General features: G+C 44.7%; 1 protein-coding gene across 3 annotated transcripts in view; it reads left to right on the top strand.

The window, feature by feature from the left end:
• Positions 1 to 8,314: 8,314 nt before the first annotated feature.
• Positions 8,315 to 15,256, top strand: part of ALDH3A2 (aldehyde dehydrogenase 3 family member A2) — a 28,939-nt gene continuing 21,997 nt past the window's right edge. Inside the window, exons 1-5 of one of the 3 annotated variants that reach the window (XM_010364399.2) lie at positions 8,494 to 8,624; positions 8,767 to 8,928; positions 11,710 to 11,941; positions 12,711 to 12,796; positions 15,008 to 15,216. In XM_010364399.2, coding sequence (XP_010362701.2) covers positions 8,776 to 8,928; positions 11,710 to 11,941; positions 12,711 to 12,796; positions 15,008 to 15,216 — 680 coding nt within the window. In that variant the 5' untranslated portion in view covers positions 8,494 to 8,624; positions 8,767 to 8,775. Of the gene's footprint in view, positions 8,929 to 11,709; positions 11,942 to 12,710; positions 12,797 to 15,007; positions 15,217 to 15,256 lie in introns of all 3 variants that reach the window. The other 2 variants (XM_010364398.2, XM_010364400.2) reach the window with 2 other exon arrangements.

The following is a 15,256-nucleotide window of genomic DNA, read 5'->3' as shown; positions in this document are numbered from 1 at the left end:
GACAAAGAAACAAAAGCAATTCAATGGAGAAAGGAGAGCCTGTTTGACAAATGGTACTGAAACAACTAGACATCCACATGCCAAAAAACAAAACAAAACCAGAACCTAGAGAAAGATCTTAGACCTTTCTTTTCTTCCTGACATGCATCACTATAAAACTCCTAGGATAACATAGGAGAACATACAGGTGGCCTTGAGTTTGGCAATGACTTTTTAGATACAAAACCAAAAGCACAATTCATGAAAGAAAAAATTCATAAATTAGACTTCATTAAAATTTAAAAATTGCTCTGTAAAAAACACTGTTTTTTTACTATATCCCACTGTTAATAGAATGAAAAGACAAGCCAAGGATTATGAGAAAATCTTTGTAAAAACATCTGATATAAAGGCTATTTATCTAAAATACACAAATAACTCTTTAAACTCAACAATAAAAAGCAACCCAATTAAAAATGGTCTAAACAGACATGTCACCGAAGAATCTATACAGATGGCAAATAAAGATGTGTAAAGATACTCAACATTATGTGTCATCAGGGAATTGGCAATAAAACAATGAGTTACCACTACACACCTATGAGAATGGCTAAAATCCAAAGCACTTACATCACCAAATGCTGGCAAGGATGTGGCGCAGCAGGAACTCTCATATATTGGTAGGAATGCATGATGAATGGTACAGTCAGTTTGGAAGAGTTTTGCAGTTTCTTACAAAGCTAAGCATAGGTCTTCAATAAGCACACACCAGCTATTTACCCAAATGAGTTGAAAACTTACATCCACATGTTTTATGTATTTTTTTTGTATCTTTTATGTATATTTTACCATTTTAATCATTTTTAAGTGAACAATTCAGTGGCATTAAGTACATTCACAATGTTGTGCAATCATCGCCAGTATTTACCTCCAGAACTTTTTCATCATTCCAAATGGAAACTCTGTCCCCATCAGGCAGTAGCTCTGTTACCGTAACCGCTTCCCTTGCCCCCTGCTCCAGCCCTGAGTAACCACTGTTCTACTTTTTGTTTCTATGAATTTGACTACTCCAAGTATACCATGTAAGTGGAATCATCTGTCTCCTTTCCATTTTTTGTAATTTTGTCAAACTGCTCTTTTTGTATCTCTTACCTTTTGTTCTCATGTGACTTTCATCTCTATCAAGGTGTGCTTTTCTCTTCTCTTTCCTTCCTGAGTTTCAATTTGAGTTTGCCCTCTCCTACTTTCTTATAATCTATTATTTAATTCCCCACAGCCTTCCTTTGGGCTAACTCTTCCGCTCCCCGCCCCCAAATACCATGTTTCAGTGTCTTAATAGATTGTGAGAATTATACATCAGAATGCTTCATCTTTTGTAAAGGTATCTCCTTTTTCCTTAGAGTTACATGCACGTGTGAGTGTGTGTAGTGTCTATGGACCTGTGTATGTTCTTTTCTATTACTGATCTGTGAATACAAGCATTTATATTGGCATTTGCTGAAGAAGAGTGTGTTGAAAGTTAGGAAAGGTATCCAAGGCAGTCTGAGGCTTCAATTCAGGTCTGCTATCTTAAACACCTTTCATAAAATCTGCTATTCCCAGGTATGGAAATATGTGCAAATAGTCAATACATATGAAAAGGTGCCCACCATGATTAGTCACTAGGGAAATACAAGTCAACATCACCAGGAGTTATCACTACAAGCTGGGTGCAGTGGCTCACACCTGTAACCCTAGCACTTTGGGAGGCCGAGGCGGGTGGATCTCTTGAGCTCAGGAGTTCGAGATCAGCCTGGGCAACATGGCAAAACCCTGTCTATACTAAAATTATAAAAATTAGCCAGGCATGGTGGCATGCACCTGTAATGCAAACAACTAGGGAGGTTAAAGTGAGAGGATCCCTTGAGCCCAGGAAGCAGAGGTTGCTGTAAGCTGAGATTACACCACTGCACTCCTTTTTTTTTGAGACTCTGTCAAAAAAAAAAAAAAAAAAAAAAAAAAAAAAATCACTACGCATCCACCAGAATGGGTAATTTTTTTAAAATCAAGTTTTAGAAAGGAGCTGCTAGACTGTGTCACACATCACTGGTGGGGAATATAAATTGGTAAAACATACTGAAAAAGTATTTGGCCTCTGAAGTTACACATGTATTTACTTTCACCCAGAAATTCTGTAGTGGTGACTGGGTAGGGGCCTAAGAGGAAGGCTGGTAATGTTCTGGGTTGTAGACACAGGTAGGTAAACTCTGTAATAATTTACTGTAGGCACTGTTTTGTATTTATGTAGCATCCAATGAAAATGTAATGAAATTTGGGCCAGAAGGCAGAAAGAACCCCTGGGTACACACTCATTACCTTAGTCCTCCTGAGGTTTAAATAATTAAAAGTGTCTGTTTCATCCTTGCCTTTAAGAAAACTCTCTCTGCTGACAATTGAGGAGATCAAAGATCTAAAGGTTGTGGTGGAGAAGGATCATGGAGTAGATAACCCACAATAAAAACAAAAACAAAAACTTGTTTTTTTTAGCTGAAAAAGGAGGATGGAAAAGTATAGTGGGCAGGCATACTAAAATCACTACAGTCTACTGCATTCCTGAAAGGAGTGGCCTGTGAGGACTCACCCCTTACCCCTATATCCCGCTGTGGTGATTTCATTACCCATAGCTACTTAAATCAATGAGTGTATTATATTCAAAAGCTGAAGGGAGAATGTTTCAGCTTGGGAGTGTAGTAAAAGAATTCCCAGTCCTCTCTTTGGTTCCATAAATGTATCACCTTGTTCTGTTAAAGCACTTGGATGTGATTTTTAAATATGCCCAACAAAATGCCATCAGTTGATTTTTCTAACTAATAAAATGTTCAAGAGTTGGTAGAAACTCTTGGTGATTACGCCATTAAAATCAGAGTACCTCGTTTGTAAGAAATCCTCGGCCGGGCATAGTGGCTCATTCCTGCAATCCCAGCACTTTGGGAGGCTGAGGTGGTGGATCATAAGATCAGGAGTTTGAGACCAGTCTGGCCAACATGGTGAAACCTCGTCTCTACTAAAAATACAAAAGTTAGCTGGGCATGGTGGCAGGCGCCTGTAATCCAGCTACTCAGGAGCTTGAGGCAGGAGAATCGCTTGAACCCGGGAGGCGGAGGTTGCAGTGAGCTGAGATTGCGCCACTGCACTCCAGCCTGGGTGACAGAGTGAGACAAAGAGAAGAGGGGAGGGGAAGGGAGGGGAGGGGAAGGGATGGGAGAGGAAGGGAGGGGAGAGGAGTGGAGGGGAGGGGAGAGGAGTGGAGGGGAGGGGAGAGGAGAGGAGAGGAGAGAAGATAAGAGAAGAGAAGGGAATAAACCCTCATATCTTTTTTTTTTTTTTTTTTTTTTTTTTTTTTTTTTTTTTTTTGAGACGGAGTCTGGCTCTGTCGCCCAGGCTGGAGTGCGGTGGCCGGATCTCAGCTCACTGCAAGCTCCGCCTCCCAGGTTTACTCCATTCTCCTGCCTCCGCCTCCCAAGTAGCTGGGACTACAGGCGCCCGCCTCGTCGCCCGGCTAGTTTTTTGTATTCTTTAGTAGAGACGGGGTTTCACCGTATTAGCCAGGGTGGTCTCGATCTCCTGACCTTGTGATCCGCCCGTCTCGGCCTCCCAAAGTGCTGGGATTACAGGCTTGAGCCACCGCGCCCGGCCTAAACCCTCATATCTTATCCTCAGCAAAAGCAGCAGTTCTTCGCTACTCAGTGATTAATTTGCCCTAGGTAAAGCCGATTCCTGTTCTAATGCTACACTGGAATTCTGTTCATTATTTACATTTTTTTTTTTTTTTTTTTAGATGGAATGTCACTATTTTTGCCCAGGCTGGAGTGCAATGGTGCGATCTAGGCTCACCGCAACCTCCGCCTCCCAGCTTCAAGCGATTCTCCTGCCTCAGCCTCCCGAGTAGCTGGGACTATAGGTATGAGCCATCACCCCGGCTAATTTTGTATTTTTAGTAGAGACGGGGTTTCTCCATATTGGTCAGGCTGGTCTTGAACTCCCGACCTCAGGTGATCCACCTGCCTCGGCCTCCCAAAGTCCTGGGATTACAGGCGTGAGCCACCACGCCCAGCCCATTATTTACATTTTTTTTTTTTTTTTTTTTTTTGAGACGGAGTCTCACTCTGTCGCCCAAGCTGGAGTGCAGTGGCCAGATCTCAGCTCACTGCAAGCTCCGCCTCCCGGGTTCACGCCATTCTCCCGCCTCAGCCTCCAGAGTAGCTGGGACTACAGGCGCCCGCCACCTCGCCCGGCTAGTTTTTTATATATTTTTTAGTAGAGACGGGGTTTCACCGTGTTAGCCAGGATGGTCTTGATCTCCTGACCTTGTGATCTGCCCGCCTCGGCCTCCCAAAGTGCTGGGATTACAGGCTTGAGCCACCGCGCCCGGCCATTATTTACATTTTTTAAAAAATGGAAGCATGATTCATATCTCAATTTACCTAGTTCCTTACACAATATTTATTATCTCAGCATTTAGAACTGGTTACTCTTTCAGATCAGATAAACAAAGATTATTGGGTACACTCTGTGCCAGACTTTGAGCTGATTTAAACATTGCTGCTACACGGTTCTAGATACTGATATTGGTTGGCTGGCTTCCTATGCACAAGCACTCCTCAGTTACATAATTGAATTAAACACTTTGTATATGTTGGAGGCTACTGTTTTTCTTTGTTATGTAAGCCTGCTTGCCTTCTCATCTACTGTCTCCCAACTTTAACCATGGTATTTCCAGATGGGCTGGATTTTTTTGTATTTGTCCAAAGCAGGCAAGTGAGAAGTAGAGGTGAAGAGTTTGATGGTCTTGCTAATTTCCTTGCTTTATCATGAATCTCCTTAAGCTTCAAGTTACAGGGTGTTGAGAAAGCCGCAAAACTAGACAGTGCCAAGACACTAAGACTAGAGTATGTGAGAGTGTAGCATTCATTCATTCATTCAGTAAACACTTACTGAGCACCTACTGTGGGCCAGATTCTATTCAAGGTACTAACATTACAATGAACATGAACAACAAAGACCCTGACTTTACAAGACATTCCAGTGAGGAAGACACATTAAAAACAACAAACAAACAGATACATTTATATTAAGAAAAATAAAACAGGGTCAGGGACAGAAAGTAGCAGAGACTGATATTTTAGACATGGTCGTCAGGGAAGGTTTCTTTAGGGAGGTAACATTGAAGCAGAAATTGAATTACGTGAGAATAATAGCTGGACACTACAGGCAAAGGAAACAATGCAAAAGCCCTGGGCTGGGAACGCGTTTAGAGTGCTCAGTAGTGTACAGCAAGGGAGCCACTCTGGCTGGAACTAAGTGGGAGAATCCTACAAAAAGAGGTTGAAGATGTAGTCAGGGGCCAGGGCATTTAGGGCTTGTAGAAAATGCATAGAAAATTCACGTTCTGAATTTCATTCTAAACATGAGGGGAGGCTGTTGGAAAGTTTTAAGCAGTGAATTAACATGATCAGGGTACCTTCGGACACCAACGGCTAGGTGGAAAACAGCCTACAGCAAAGTGTTATCAGAGTCCAGTCATGAAAGAGAAACTAGTTAATTTACGCAGAGGGAATTTTAAGAGTAATAGATATCAAAAAGAATAATGGGGTGACATTATAGATTAAAAAAAAAAAAAAAAAAGCAGCTAAAAATACCCTTAGCTGGAACCCATGGAACTGCACCAGCTACTGTGCCATTTGGAGACACTATCACTTTCATCCTCTGTCTACTAGAGAGGTGCCACCTTGACCATGGAAGGAATTCCTAAAGAATAATCCCTCCTCCACTTTCACTATAGAAATGGGCAGCAACTACCACACGATTGAATCCAGAAGCAGTAAGTTACTCTTTATCTCCTGCCTTCTGATTTCCTTGTAGTACCCCCTACTGGCAGAAGCCAGCTGGCATGAGAGCCTGGGAAATGGGGTTCACACACTCTAGGCCCCCACAGTAGAGTATAAAAGGGCAAGTGTAGAACTGAAAAATAACAACCTCTAGAGTCAAGAGTAGAAGCAGGGGCCAGCAAGGTGGCTCACATCTGTAATTCCAGCACTTTGGGAGACTGAGGGAGGCGGATCGCTTGAGCCCAGGAGTCAGAGACCAGCCTGGGCAACATAGCAAGTCCCCATCTCTACAAAAAATACAAAAAAATTTAGCCAGGGGTGGTGGCACATACCTGTAGTCCCGACTACTTGGGAGGCTGAGGTGGGAGGATCACTTGAGCCTGGGAGTTGGAGGCTGCAGTGAGCCATGATCATGGCCACTGCACTCCAGCCTGGGTGACAAGAGTGACACTTTGTCTCAAAAAAAAAACCAAAAGGGTAGAAGCAGGGAAACCATCAGGATGCCCGGCCTGTTTTTTCATTTTCATTTTTTTCCCCTCATCTGTGGTAATTTAGCCAATTCAAAGGCCTTATTCTCCATAATTTCAACTTTCCTTCAGATTTGACCAAGTCAGGTAGAGCTGGTCAACCCCAATGGGAAAAAGACCAAAACAACAACAGAAACAAAGAAACTGTTAAGCAAAATAAACGATCACACAATTTGTATTATTGAGCGCTCTAATGGTAAGGGGAAATTAAGACCAGTTGGTTGTTAATGTTAACTTTAGTCACTAAGGTGAGTTTCGAATACAAAACTCCAATTCAGGTGCTTACCTAGGAATAGGGCCCAAGACTGCTCTTTACCATTTTAGAAGGAGGAAAAAAACTCAGACTCACTTTCCCTGCTGGAAGCCAGATGAAATTCCAGAAAGGAGTTGCCTGCTCTCCATCGTCCTGGAAGCAGGAAAACTCGCCTTCCTTGGGAGTTAAGTAAAACTGCAGAAAAGAGGTGTACAGCAAAATAAACCTTATATCTCAACCAAATTTTGGGAGATCAGGGATTCTCTGGAGTGCAGAGCTCCCAGATCTCAGCAAATTGTCCTGTTTGAGTAATAAAAATAGCCCAAGCTGGTACCAAGCACTGATAGATTTGTCAAAGGTCAGGGTTACCTCCACTCAGTCACTTCCTTTGGCTGCCAGTTTGTAAACCAAAACCAGCTCTCAATCATTTTGGAAGTTTATTTTGCCAAGATAAAGGACATGCTTGGGAGGGAGGTCTACGCCCTTATCTAAATATGATTTTGAGGCCTTCAATATTTAAAAGGGAGGAGCGGGCTGGAGGGGAAAGGGGGAGAACATGGTCATTACTGAATCCACACATTGCACAAATAGAAAAAGGAACAGGCAGGGGAATAGTCAATTATGTATTTGCCTCCCACTCTGTAAATCAGCACTTCACTAAGATAAGGTGAGGACAGAGCAGCTACCTGTGGGGACATTTAACCTTTTATCTGTAGCTATCTGCTTTGGAACATACAGAAAGGCAGTTTCTTGCATGACTCAGCTTTCTGCTTAATTTTTTCCTTCTGGCAGAATGAATTGGGCTCCCAGGGTTTTTGTTGTTTTGTGTGTAAGTGGGGGGTTCATTTGGGCCAGGGCCCGGAGTTATTTTCTTTTCACAAATATACCCTCTGGAGTTCAGAGGAAAGGCTGGGATTACAGCCTTCTGTGAGCACCATCCATGGGATTACACGAGGAAGTGGCTGTGAAAAGGTAAGAAGACCTCGTACTAAGCCCTGGGCACCTGAACACCTAAGAGGTGAGGAAGGGGAGAAAAATCCAGCAAAGGAAAACCCAGAGGACCCGGCCAGTGAGCTAAAAAGAAAAGTGCAGAAGAGTGCAGGGAAATGGTAAAGAAAAGAAAGCTTTCCACAAGACAGGACCGATCAGCTGAGGCAACTGCTGCTGAGTAGTGATGAGAGCTGAAGTCTCTCGCCCGAAAGGCAGTAAGGCGGGAGGGGGAAACCTGAGGGCAGCGGGTTCTCTCTTGGGAGCGGGAACATGGAAGGGTGTGCAGCGGGACAAATGCAGCCTGGGGAGCTCTGAGTAACGGACGTGCGAGGATGATGCTTGTGCACGAAGGAAATCACCGCTGTCCCGGCTCCGCGGGAGATGAACCCGGGCTTCCCGCCCTCAGGGACTAGCTCTCCAGGGAACCCGGACGGTCAGTGCCGGTCAAGTCGAGGCAGCTCCTCGTAGAATGAAGGAGCACGGGACAGGGAAGCAAAAAAGGGAGCGCTAGGCCTCCAACTCTGTCCATCTAGCCACGTTTGAAGAGCCACGAAATGGAGGAGGGAACCCCTCTGAGCGTGCCGGAGCGGAGACGGCTCTCGGTTGCAGCCCGGACGCTTCCGGCCGGGCGCCCACTGCCACCGGCGCGCCCTCTACCTGCTCCTCCAGGATTCCTCTTCGCCCTTTCTGGGGCCGCCCCGGGGCGCTCTCAACAGGATGGCCAACACCCTCCCTCCATCCCTACACCCGCCCCACTCCCGGGCCCGTGGCCGCGCTCCGCTCCCGCACTGCGCACTCCACCCCCAACATCCTAGCCGGCCGCCACAATCCGGGAGGGGGAGGGTCGCGTGGGCAAGGCCGGCGTCCGGCCGGCGTCTGTCACGTGGGCCTCCCGGGCCAATAGGCGCGAGGCTTTGGGTCAAGCTCAGTCAGCCGGGCGGCAACTGGGTCTGGCAGTAGGACTAGGCGGGCCCGGAGGCCGCGGCTGAGCGAGCGACCCCTGGGCGCGTGAGTTGTGGCCGCGGGTCGGCGGTGGGGACAACCCCCGGAGGGAGGCGGAGGGAGGCGGAGGGAGGGGAGGCAAGGCCCGCAGCTACCTGCATCCCGCCTCACACGCCCCAGCGCCCTCCGACCGTGCAGTTCTCTGCAGGACCAGGCCATGGAGCGCGAAGTACAGCGGGTCCGCCAGGCATTCCTGTCCGGACGGTCGCGATCCCTGCGGTTTCGGCTGCAGCAGCTGGAGGCCCTGCGGAGGATGGTGCAGGAGCGCGAGAAGGACATCCTGGCGGCCATCGCCTCCGACCTGTGCAAGGTACGCACGCGTGCGGCGGGGCGCGGGGAAGCTGGCCCCAGCCGCGCACTTGCGGGCCGGAGCTTCTGCTGGGTTTTGTTTTTGCTTTTACATTTCGGATTACTCCAGCGCTGGGAGTATAATCTCCAGCAATACAGATAAAGCCAAAGTTCTCTCTGACTTTCCCTGTCCTCTAGCACTCAGAAGGGCATATGTTGTTACCTGGCCTCTGTGGTTCCTTTTCTGCCTTTTCTATTGTTGTCCACTTTTCTGTTACATTTGTGATTCTTTTCCTTATGATGTGTAGGAACTCTTTGTATATTCTGGACTTCAGTAATTTGTCAGTTTACCGTATTGTAGATGCTTTCTTTGGGTTTCTTTCTTTCTTTTAAAGCCAGTAAAATTTAGCAGTGGGAGAGTTGTATACCAACTTTAGTGACAGTAATATTAATAAGTTCTGAATAATCCATTACCCTCAGACCATTCTCTGGGTCTATTTCTTGTCTTTTAGCTTTGTTTATGGTTTCTTTTGTAGACAGAGTTTTGTTTTTAAGTTATAGTTGCACTCAAATTTTTCTTCATAACTTTGTGTGTTATTAGGTCAGTTCTACTCAAATTTTAATGCACTAACAGACACCTGGGGATCTTGTTAAAATGCAAATTATTATTCAGTACATCGGGGGTGGGATCTGAGATTCCAAGTTTCTAACAAGGTCCCCAGTGATATCATATGCCTCTTTTGGATACATGCTTTGTGTAGCAAAGTTTTTATTGTTTTGATTTGTGTGTGTGTGTGTGTTTGTATGTTTGCTTGTTGTTTTGTTTTGCTTTTAAGACAGAGTCTCACTGTGTCTCCCAGGCGGAAGTGCAGTAGTGCGGTCTCGGCTCACTGCAACCTCCACCTCTCAGGTTCAAGCGATTCTCTTGCCTCAGCCTCCTCAGTAGCTGGGATTACAGGCGTGTGCTACCATGCCCGGCTAATTTTTGTATTTTTAGTAGAGATGGAATTTCACCGTGTTGACCAAGCTGGTCCTGAACTCTTGGCCTCAAGTGATCCACCTGCCTGGGCCTGCCAAAGTGCTGGGATTACAGGTGTGAGCCACCACCCCTGGCCTGTGGTAGCAAAGTTTTAAGTAATGTTTTAGGGTGTAAGTATATTCCTCTATGTTTTCTGATAATAGTTACTTTTTTTTTTTTTTTTTAAAGAGACGAGGTCTCCCTTTATTACCCAGGCTGAAGTGCAGTGACTCAATCATAACTCACTGCAGCCTCCAGCTCCTAGGCTCAAGCAGTCCTCCTGCCCCAACCTCCCAGATACTAGGACTACAGGCAGGAGGCCGTCATCTTGTTTTTACTTTTTATCTGCATTACATGTGTAGCAAAGCTTTACTCTGGGTTTGTGATTTTTCCCTTCCCCACAATCCCCTCAATTAAAGATTATTTTAATAAGTCATAACAGTAGTAATACTAGTAGCAACTATAAAATTTAGAGTACTTTTGGTGGAAAGGGGCTGTGATATTAAATAAACAAGATGGGATAATTAAGATTCCAAAAAAACTGTGTCATTTAATCATTCTTGAAGAACTAAATGTTTGTGTGAGTATGTGTATATATAGGATGACTCAAGAAATACAGTAAGTGGCCGGGCGCGGTGGCTCAAGCCTGTAATCCCAGCACTTTGGGAGGCCGAGACGGGCGGATCACGAGGTCAGGAGATCGAGACCATCCTGGCTAACACGGTGAAACCCCGTCTCCACTAAAAAATACAAAAAACTAGCCGGGCGAGGTGGCGGCCGCCTGTAGTCCCAGCTACTCGGGAGGCTGAGGCAGGAGAATGGCGTAAACCCGGGAGGCGGAGCTTGCGGTGAGCTGAGATCCGGCCACTGCACTCCAGCCTGGGCGACAGAGCGAGACTCCGGCTCAAAAAAAACAAAAACAAAAACAAAAAAAAAAAAAAAAAAAAAAAAAGAAATACAGTAAGTTTCCTGTCCCCAAGAGTTTTAAACTTGGTTGGGAAACAGAGCATACACGGATAAAATGTGAGTAATAGTTATAAACCAGTGCGTTAAGGGTGAAATATTAAGATGCAGATCAACAGCATAATTATTGTGATACAGAAAGTATGATCAGAGCAGACCTTTGTTCCTCAAGGAAATCTTCCTGTAAGAGGTAATATTTAAGCCTGGCTTTTATTTATTTATTTATTTATTTATTTTTTTGAGATGGAGTCTCGCTCTGTCGCCCAGGCTGGAGTGCAGTGGCCGGATCTCAGCTCACTGGAAGCTCCGCCTCCCAGGTTTACGCCATTCTCCTGCCTCAGCCTCCTGAGTAGCTGGGACTACAGTTGCCCGCCACCACACCCAGCTAGTTTTTTGTATTTTTTTAGTAGAGACAGGGTTTCACCGTGTTAGCCAGGATGGTCTCGATCTCCTGACCTCGTGATCCGCCCGTCTCGGCCTCCCAAAGTGCTAGGATTACAGGCTTGAGCCACTGCGCCTGGCCTAAGCCTGGCTTTTAAAGGGTGTGGATTAGTAAAGAAGGATTTACTAGTGGTACTACTACTACTACTAGTGTTACTACTCCCTGAAATAATCTTTGATTTTTTTTTTTAATTTATTAGAGAATTAGCAAGCGCTTATCAAGGGCGTGAAGGGTGCAAAAGGAGTCTGGATGGCAAACCAGCTAGTCTGATAATGCCAGTTGTTGTCACTGCAGTTGTACCTGGCTTGAGTGTTTTGACATTCAGAGCCAAGTGTATCATACTTAACTCTGCAGGATTAACTGTGATTCTCTTATAACAGAGTGAATTCAATGCGTACAGTCAGGAAGTCATTACTGTCCTTGGGGAAATTGATTTTATGCTTGAGAATCTTCCTGAATGGGTTACTGCTAAACCAGTTAAGAAGAACCTGCTCACCATGCTGGATGAGGCCTATATTCAGCCACAGCCTCTGGGAGTGGTGCTGATAATCGGAGCTTGGAACTACCCCTTTGTTCTCACCATTCAGCCACTGATAGGAGCCATCGCTGCAGGTCTGGTGCCAGCTTATGTCTATATACCTTTTTAGGGAGGCTTATTTTCTCATATTCATTGTAAATAAAGGGTAGTGGCTAATTAAATGCATTTACTTTGGTGGTTTGCCTTTGTTTACACCACCAATGTACTGAGAATTCATATATATCATACATATTTTTAAATGGGCTGCTGAGGAGATTTGTGTGGCTATGTTTTGAAGCACGTGGAGGATGAACCTGTGGGAGTGTAAAGGTGTCTGAGTCAATAGGCCCAGGAATTTGGAGTCAGGCATCCATATTCTAATATGGTTTCAGTTGCTGGCTCTGGCTTTGGATGAACCATTTGATTCTGTCTGACTAGTTTCTTCATTCAAATAAAGACTATGAGAGTAACGCTAGCTTGGGTATATAGCAAATGCCAGGAGATTAATTTCTCACTTTGCAGGATCCAGATAGAGAGCTGTATGTTGAAATCGCTCATTTGCCCAATAATTCCCAGGCAGAGAGGACAATCTAGGGGCAGAAGTGGGAGAAAAGTGATAGAAAGTTGGAGGAGTGGGAAAGGCTGATGGAACCCATTGACAGTGACCTGAAGATGATGACAGCTACGGAGTTAGCCTTTGAAGAGAAAGTGAGGTGAGCTCTTATGCTCATTTTGAGGATGTGCAGCATTGAGAGCTGCAGAAATAATTGGGAGTACCTAGCCTGTACTTCCCACTGAACGCCATTTTGGTAGCTATTACAGTTAAGTATTAGATGATACTGTTCTACTTTTTACTTTGTTTAGGAAATGCTGTGATTATCAAGCCTTCTGAACTGAGTGAAAATACAGCCAAGATCGTGGCTAAGCTTCTCCCTCAGTATTTAGACCAGGTAAGAATTTCTTAACCCATCTTCAACATACGTGTTTACTGTGGAAAACACACATTTGATTTTCTTGCTATTGCATGTTATTGCTGGCCAGGGACCCGATTGCAGTTTCTTTAAGCCTTCAGCAATTGGCTTAGTAAAAGGAGTTCAGTTCCAAAGTACATTGTGGAGTCACCCGGCTGTGGAGGTTACACAATATATGTAGGCCCATGACTTCATGGGTATGTACTCCTGCTGTTCACAGATTCTGTCTGTTTGGCATTTTGGAATAATCTTTATTTGAGCTAATGTGATTTTAGGTGTTTTCATTTAATGGATTATTTAGTGAGGGACTGGTACTGTGCTGGGTGCTAACATATTTCTGTTACTAATAATTTTTTTTGTTCTAACAAAATGTACTTTTATATGATTATATAAGAGTTCTCTTTTTTTGTTGTTTTTTGAGATGGAATCTTGCTCTCTTACCCAGGCTGTAGTGCTGTGGTGGGATCTCAGCTCACTGCAACCTCCGCCTCGTGGGTCCAAGTGATTCTCCTGCCTCAGCCTCCCAAGTAGCTGGGATTACAGACATGTGCCACCACGCCCAGCTAGTTTTTGTATTTTTGGTAGAGATGGGGTTTCACCATGTTGGCCAGGCTGGTCTTGAGCTCCTGACCTCAGGTGATCCGTCCACCTTGGCCTCCCAAAGTGCTGGGATTATAAGTGTGAGCCACTGCACCCAGCCTATAAGAGTACTTCTTCTTTCAAAAAAGACATGTCTGTGGCATGAAAACATGCCACACACAAAAAAAAGTGCCCTCCTGAACTAGAGGACGTATCCTCACACTGACTTAACATGCTGGCATTTAAGAATATCAAGAACTGAATAAAGAAAATGATCTGCTCAACTGTGGGGTAGTTCATCTGTCTGAGTCAGAGGTTCTTATGCCCTCCAGGGGAGGAAGTTAATGATGCCACGAAGAAATTGGCACTGCTGAGTTCTACATGAGTTGCTGCAGAGAGGAGTCTTCATTTAGCTTTCATCGAAAGACAGCTTAAAAATATCTTAACCTGTATTCAGTACATCAACTTGTAATAGCTTGAGGCCAGTTCTGGTTCTTGGAATGATATTGTTCTCTTTGTTAGAACCATTTTGTTCTAATAGCTGTAATGATCCAATCAAGAAAAATGAAATGGAAGACAGTGAGATGTCAAGGATTGAATAGGACTTAGAACCAGAAGATAGAGGTTGAAGGTACTGCTTTGCCCCTGACCAGGGGTAAATTATTCAATAACTGACTGTCCGGATGAGGAGGATAATAATGCCCTACCAGCTTCAGTTACCGTGTTAGGGGATTAATAATATATGCTGTATAGGTTAAGTCATAGAAAAGTTAAAGCTTGAAACATTTGTTGGGCAGCTGAACTATGAAGTGAATGAAACTAATTCGCCTTCAGAACAGGAGATCAAGTGGAAACATGAGATCCACAAGCCAGCTTTTACTTTACACTTCCACCTTGGAGTCTTGAATACCTCTCTGTCTTCCTTGGTTGCCATCTGTTCTCTTACTTTTCATGCTGTTATTGTCTAAGGTGTTATCTCTTAGAACAGCTGGTAATGATAGTACAATGCGTAGATGGGCTCAGTCCACAGAAGCTACGTGAATTCTCCCAGTACCAGATGAGGAAATTGAGGCTCAGAGATGTTCAGTAGCTTGCCTAAAGTCAAATAAGCTAGTGAGTGGCAGAGCCCAGATTCAAACCAGATACACTTCAAAAGCAAGCGCTCTCAGCTACTGTGCCGGGTATACCATTCAGAATAGCATGGGCTGAGCCTACTCTGTTGTGAGACAGAGAACATTCAGACTAAGATATGCAGCTGGGACCTGTCCTGTGGGAGCCATTCTTCACCAGAGTCACTTCTGCATATATCCACATCTCATGCATTTTCCCTGGTCAAATGCAACCATTTGTTCTCCTTAGTCTTTGTTGCTAAGCTCATGTAAAAAACCGAGTCTCCAGGTTGGTTCTATGTGGGTTCATGCTTCCCAGATGCCAGCGGACTGTGTGTTCTCCTCTTGTCCTTGGTCAGCTCCCCCTCCCATCCCTCACAGGGACTGGTCTTGACACTCTCTGGGTTTTACTGAATGTTACATGTTTATGTTGAAGAGATTGCTGATGTTAAGATGTTAGGATAAATTTGGCAGTGCAAGAGTTTGTGTTTCTTTCTTTGAGGACCTCTATATTGTTATTAATGGTGGTGTTGAGGAAACTACGGAGCTCCTGAAGCAGCGATTTGACCACGTTTTCTATACGGGAAATACTGCGGTTGGCAAAATTGTCATGGAAGCTGCTGCCAAGCATCTGACCCCTGTGACTCTTGAACTGGGAGGGAAAAGTCCATGTTATGTTGATAAAGATTGTGACCTGGACATTGTTTGCAGGTGAGTCTGGCTCTCTGACTTTCTGCGGTTTTCCCAGCAC

This window comes from Rhinopithecus roxellana, chromosome 19, assembly GCF_007565055.1.
Source record: "Rhinopithecus roxellana isolate Shanxi Qingling chromosome 19, ASM756505v1, whole genome shotgun sequence".
NCBI lineage: Eukaryota > Metazoa > Chordata > Mammalia > Primates > Cercopithecidae > Rhinopithecus > Rhinopithecus roxellana.
This window is presented reverse-complemented; position numbering and strand designations above follow the sequence as displayed.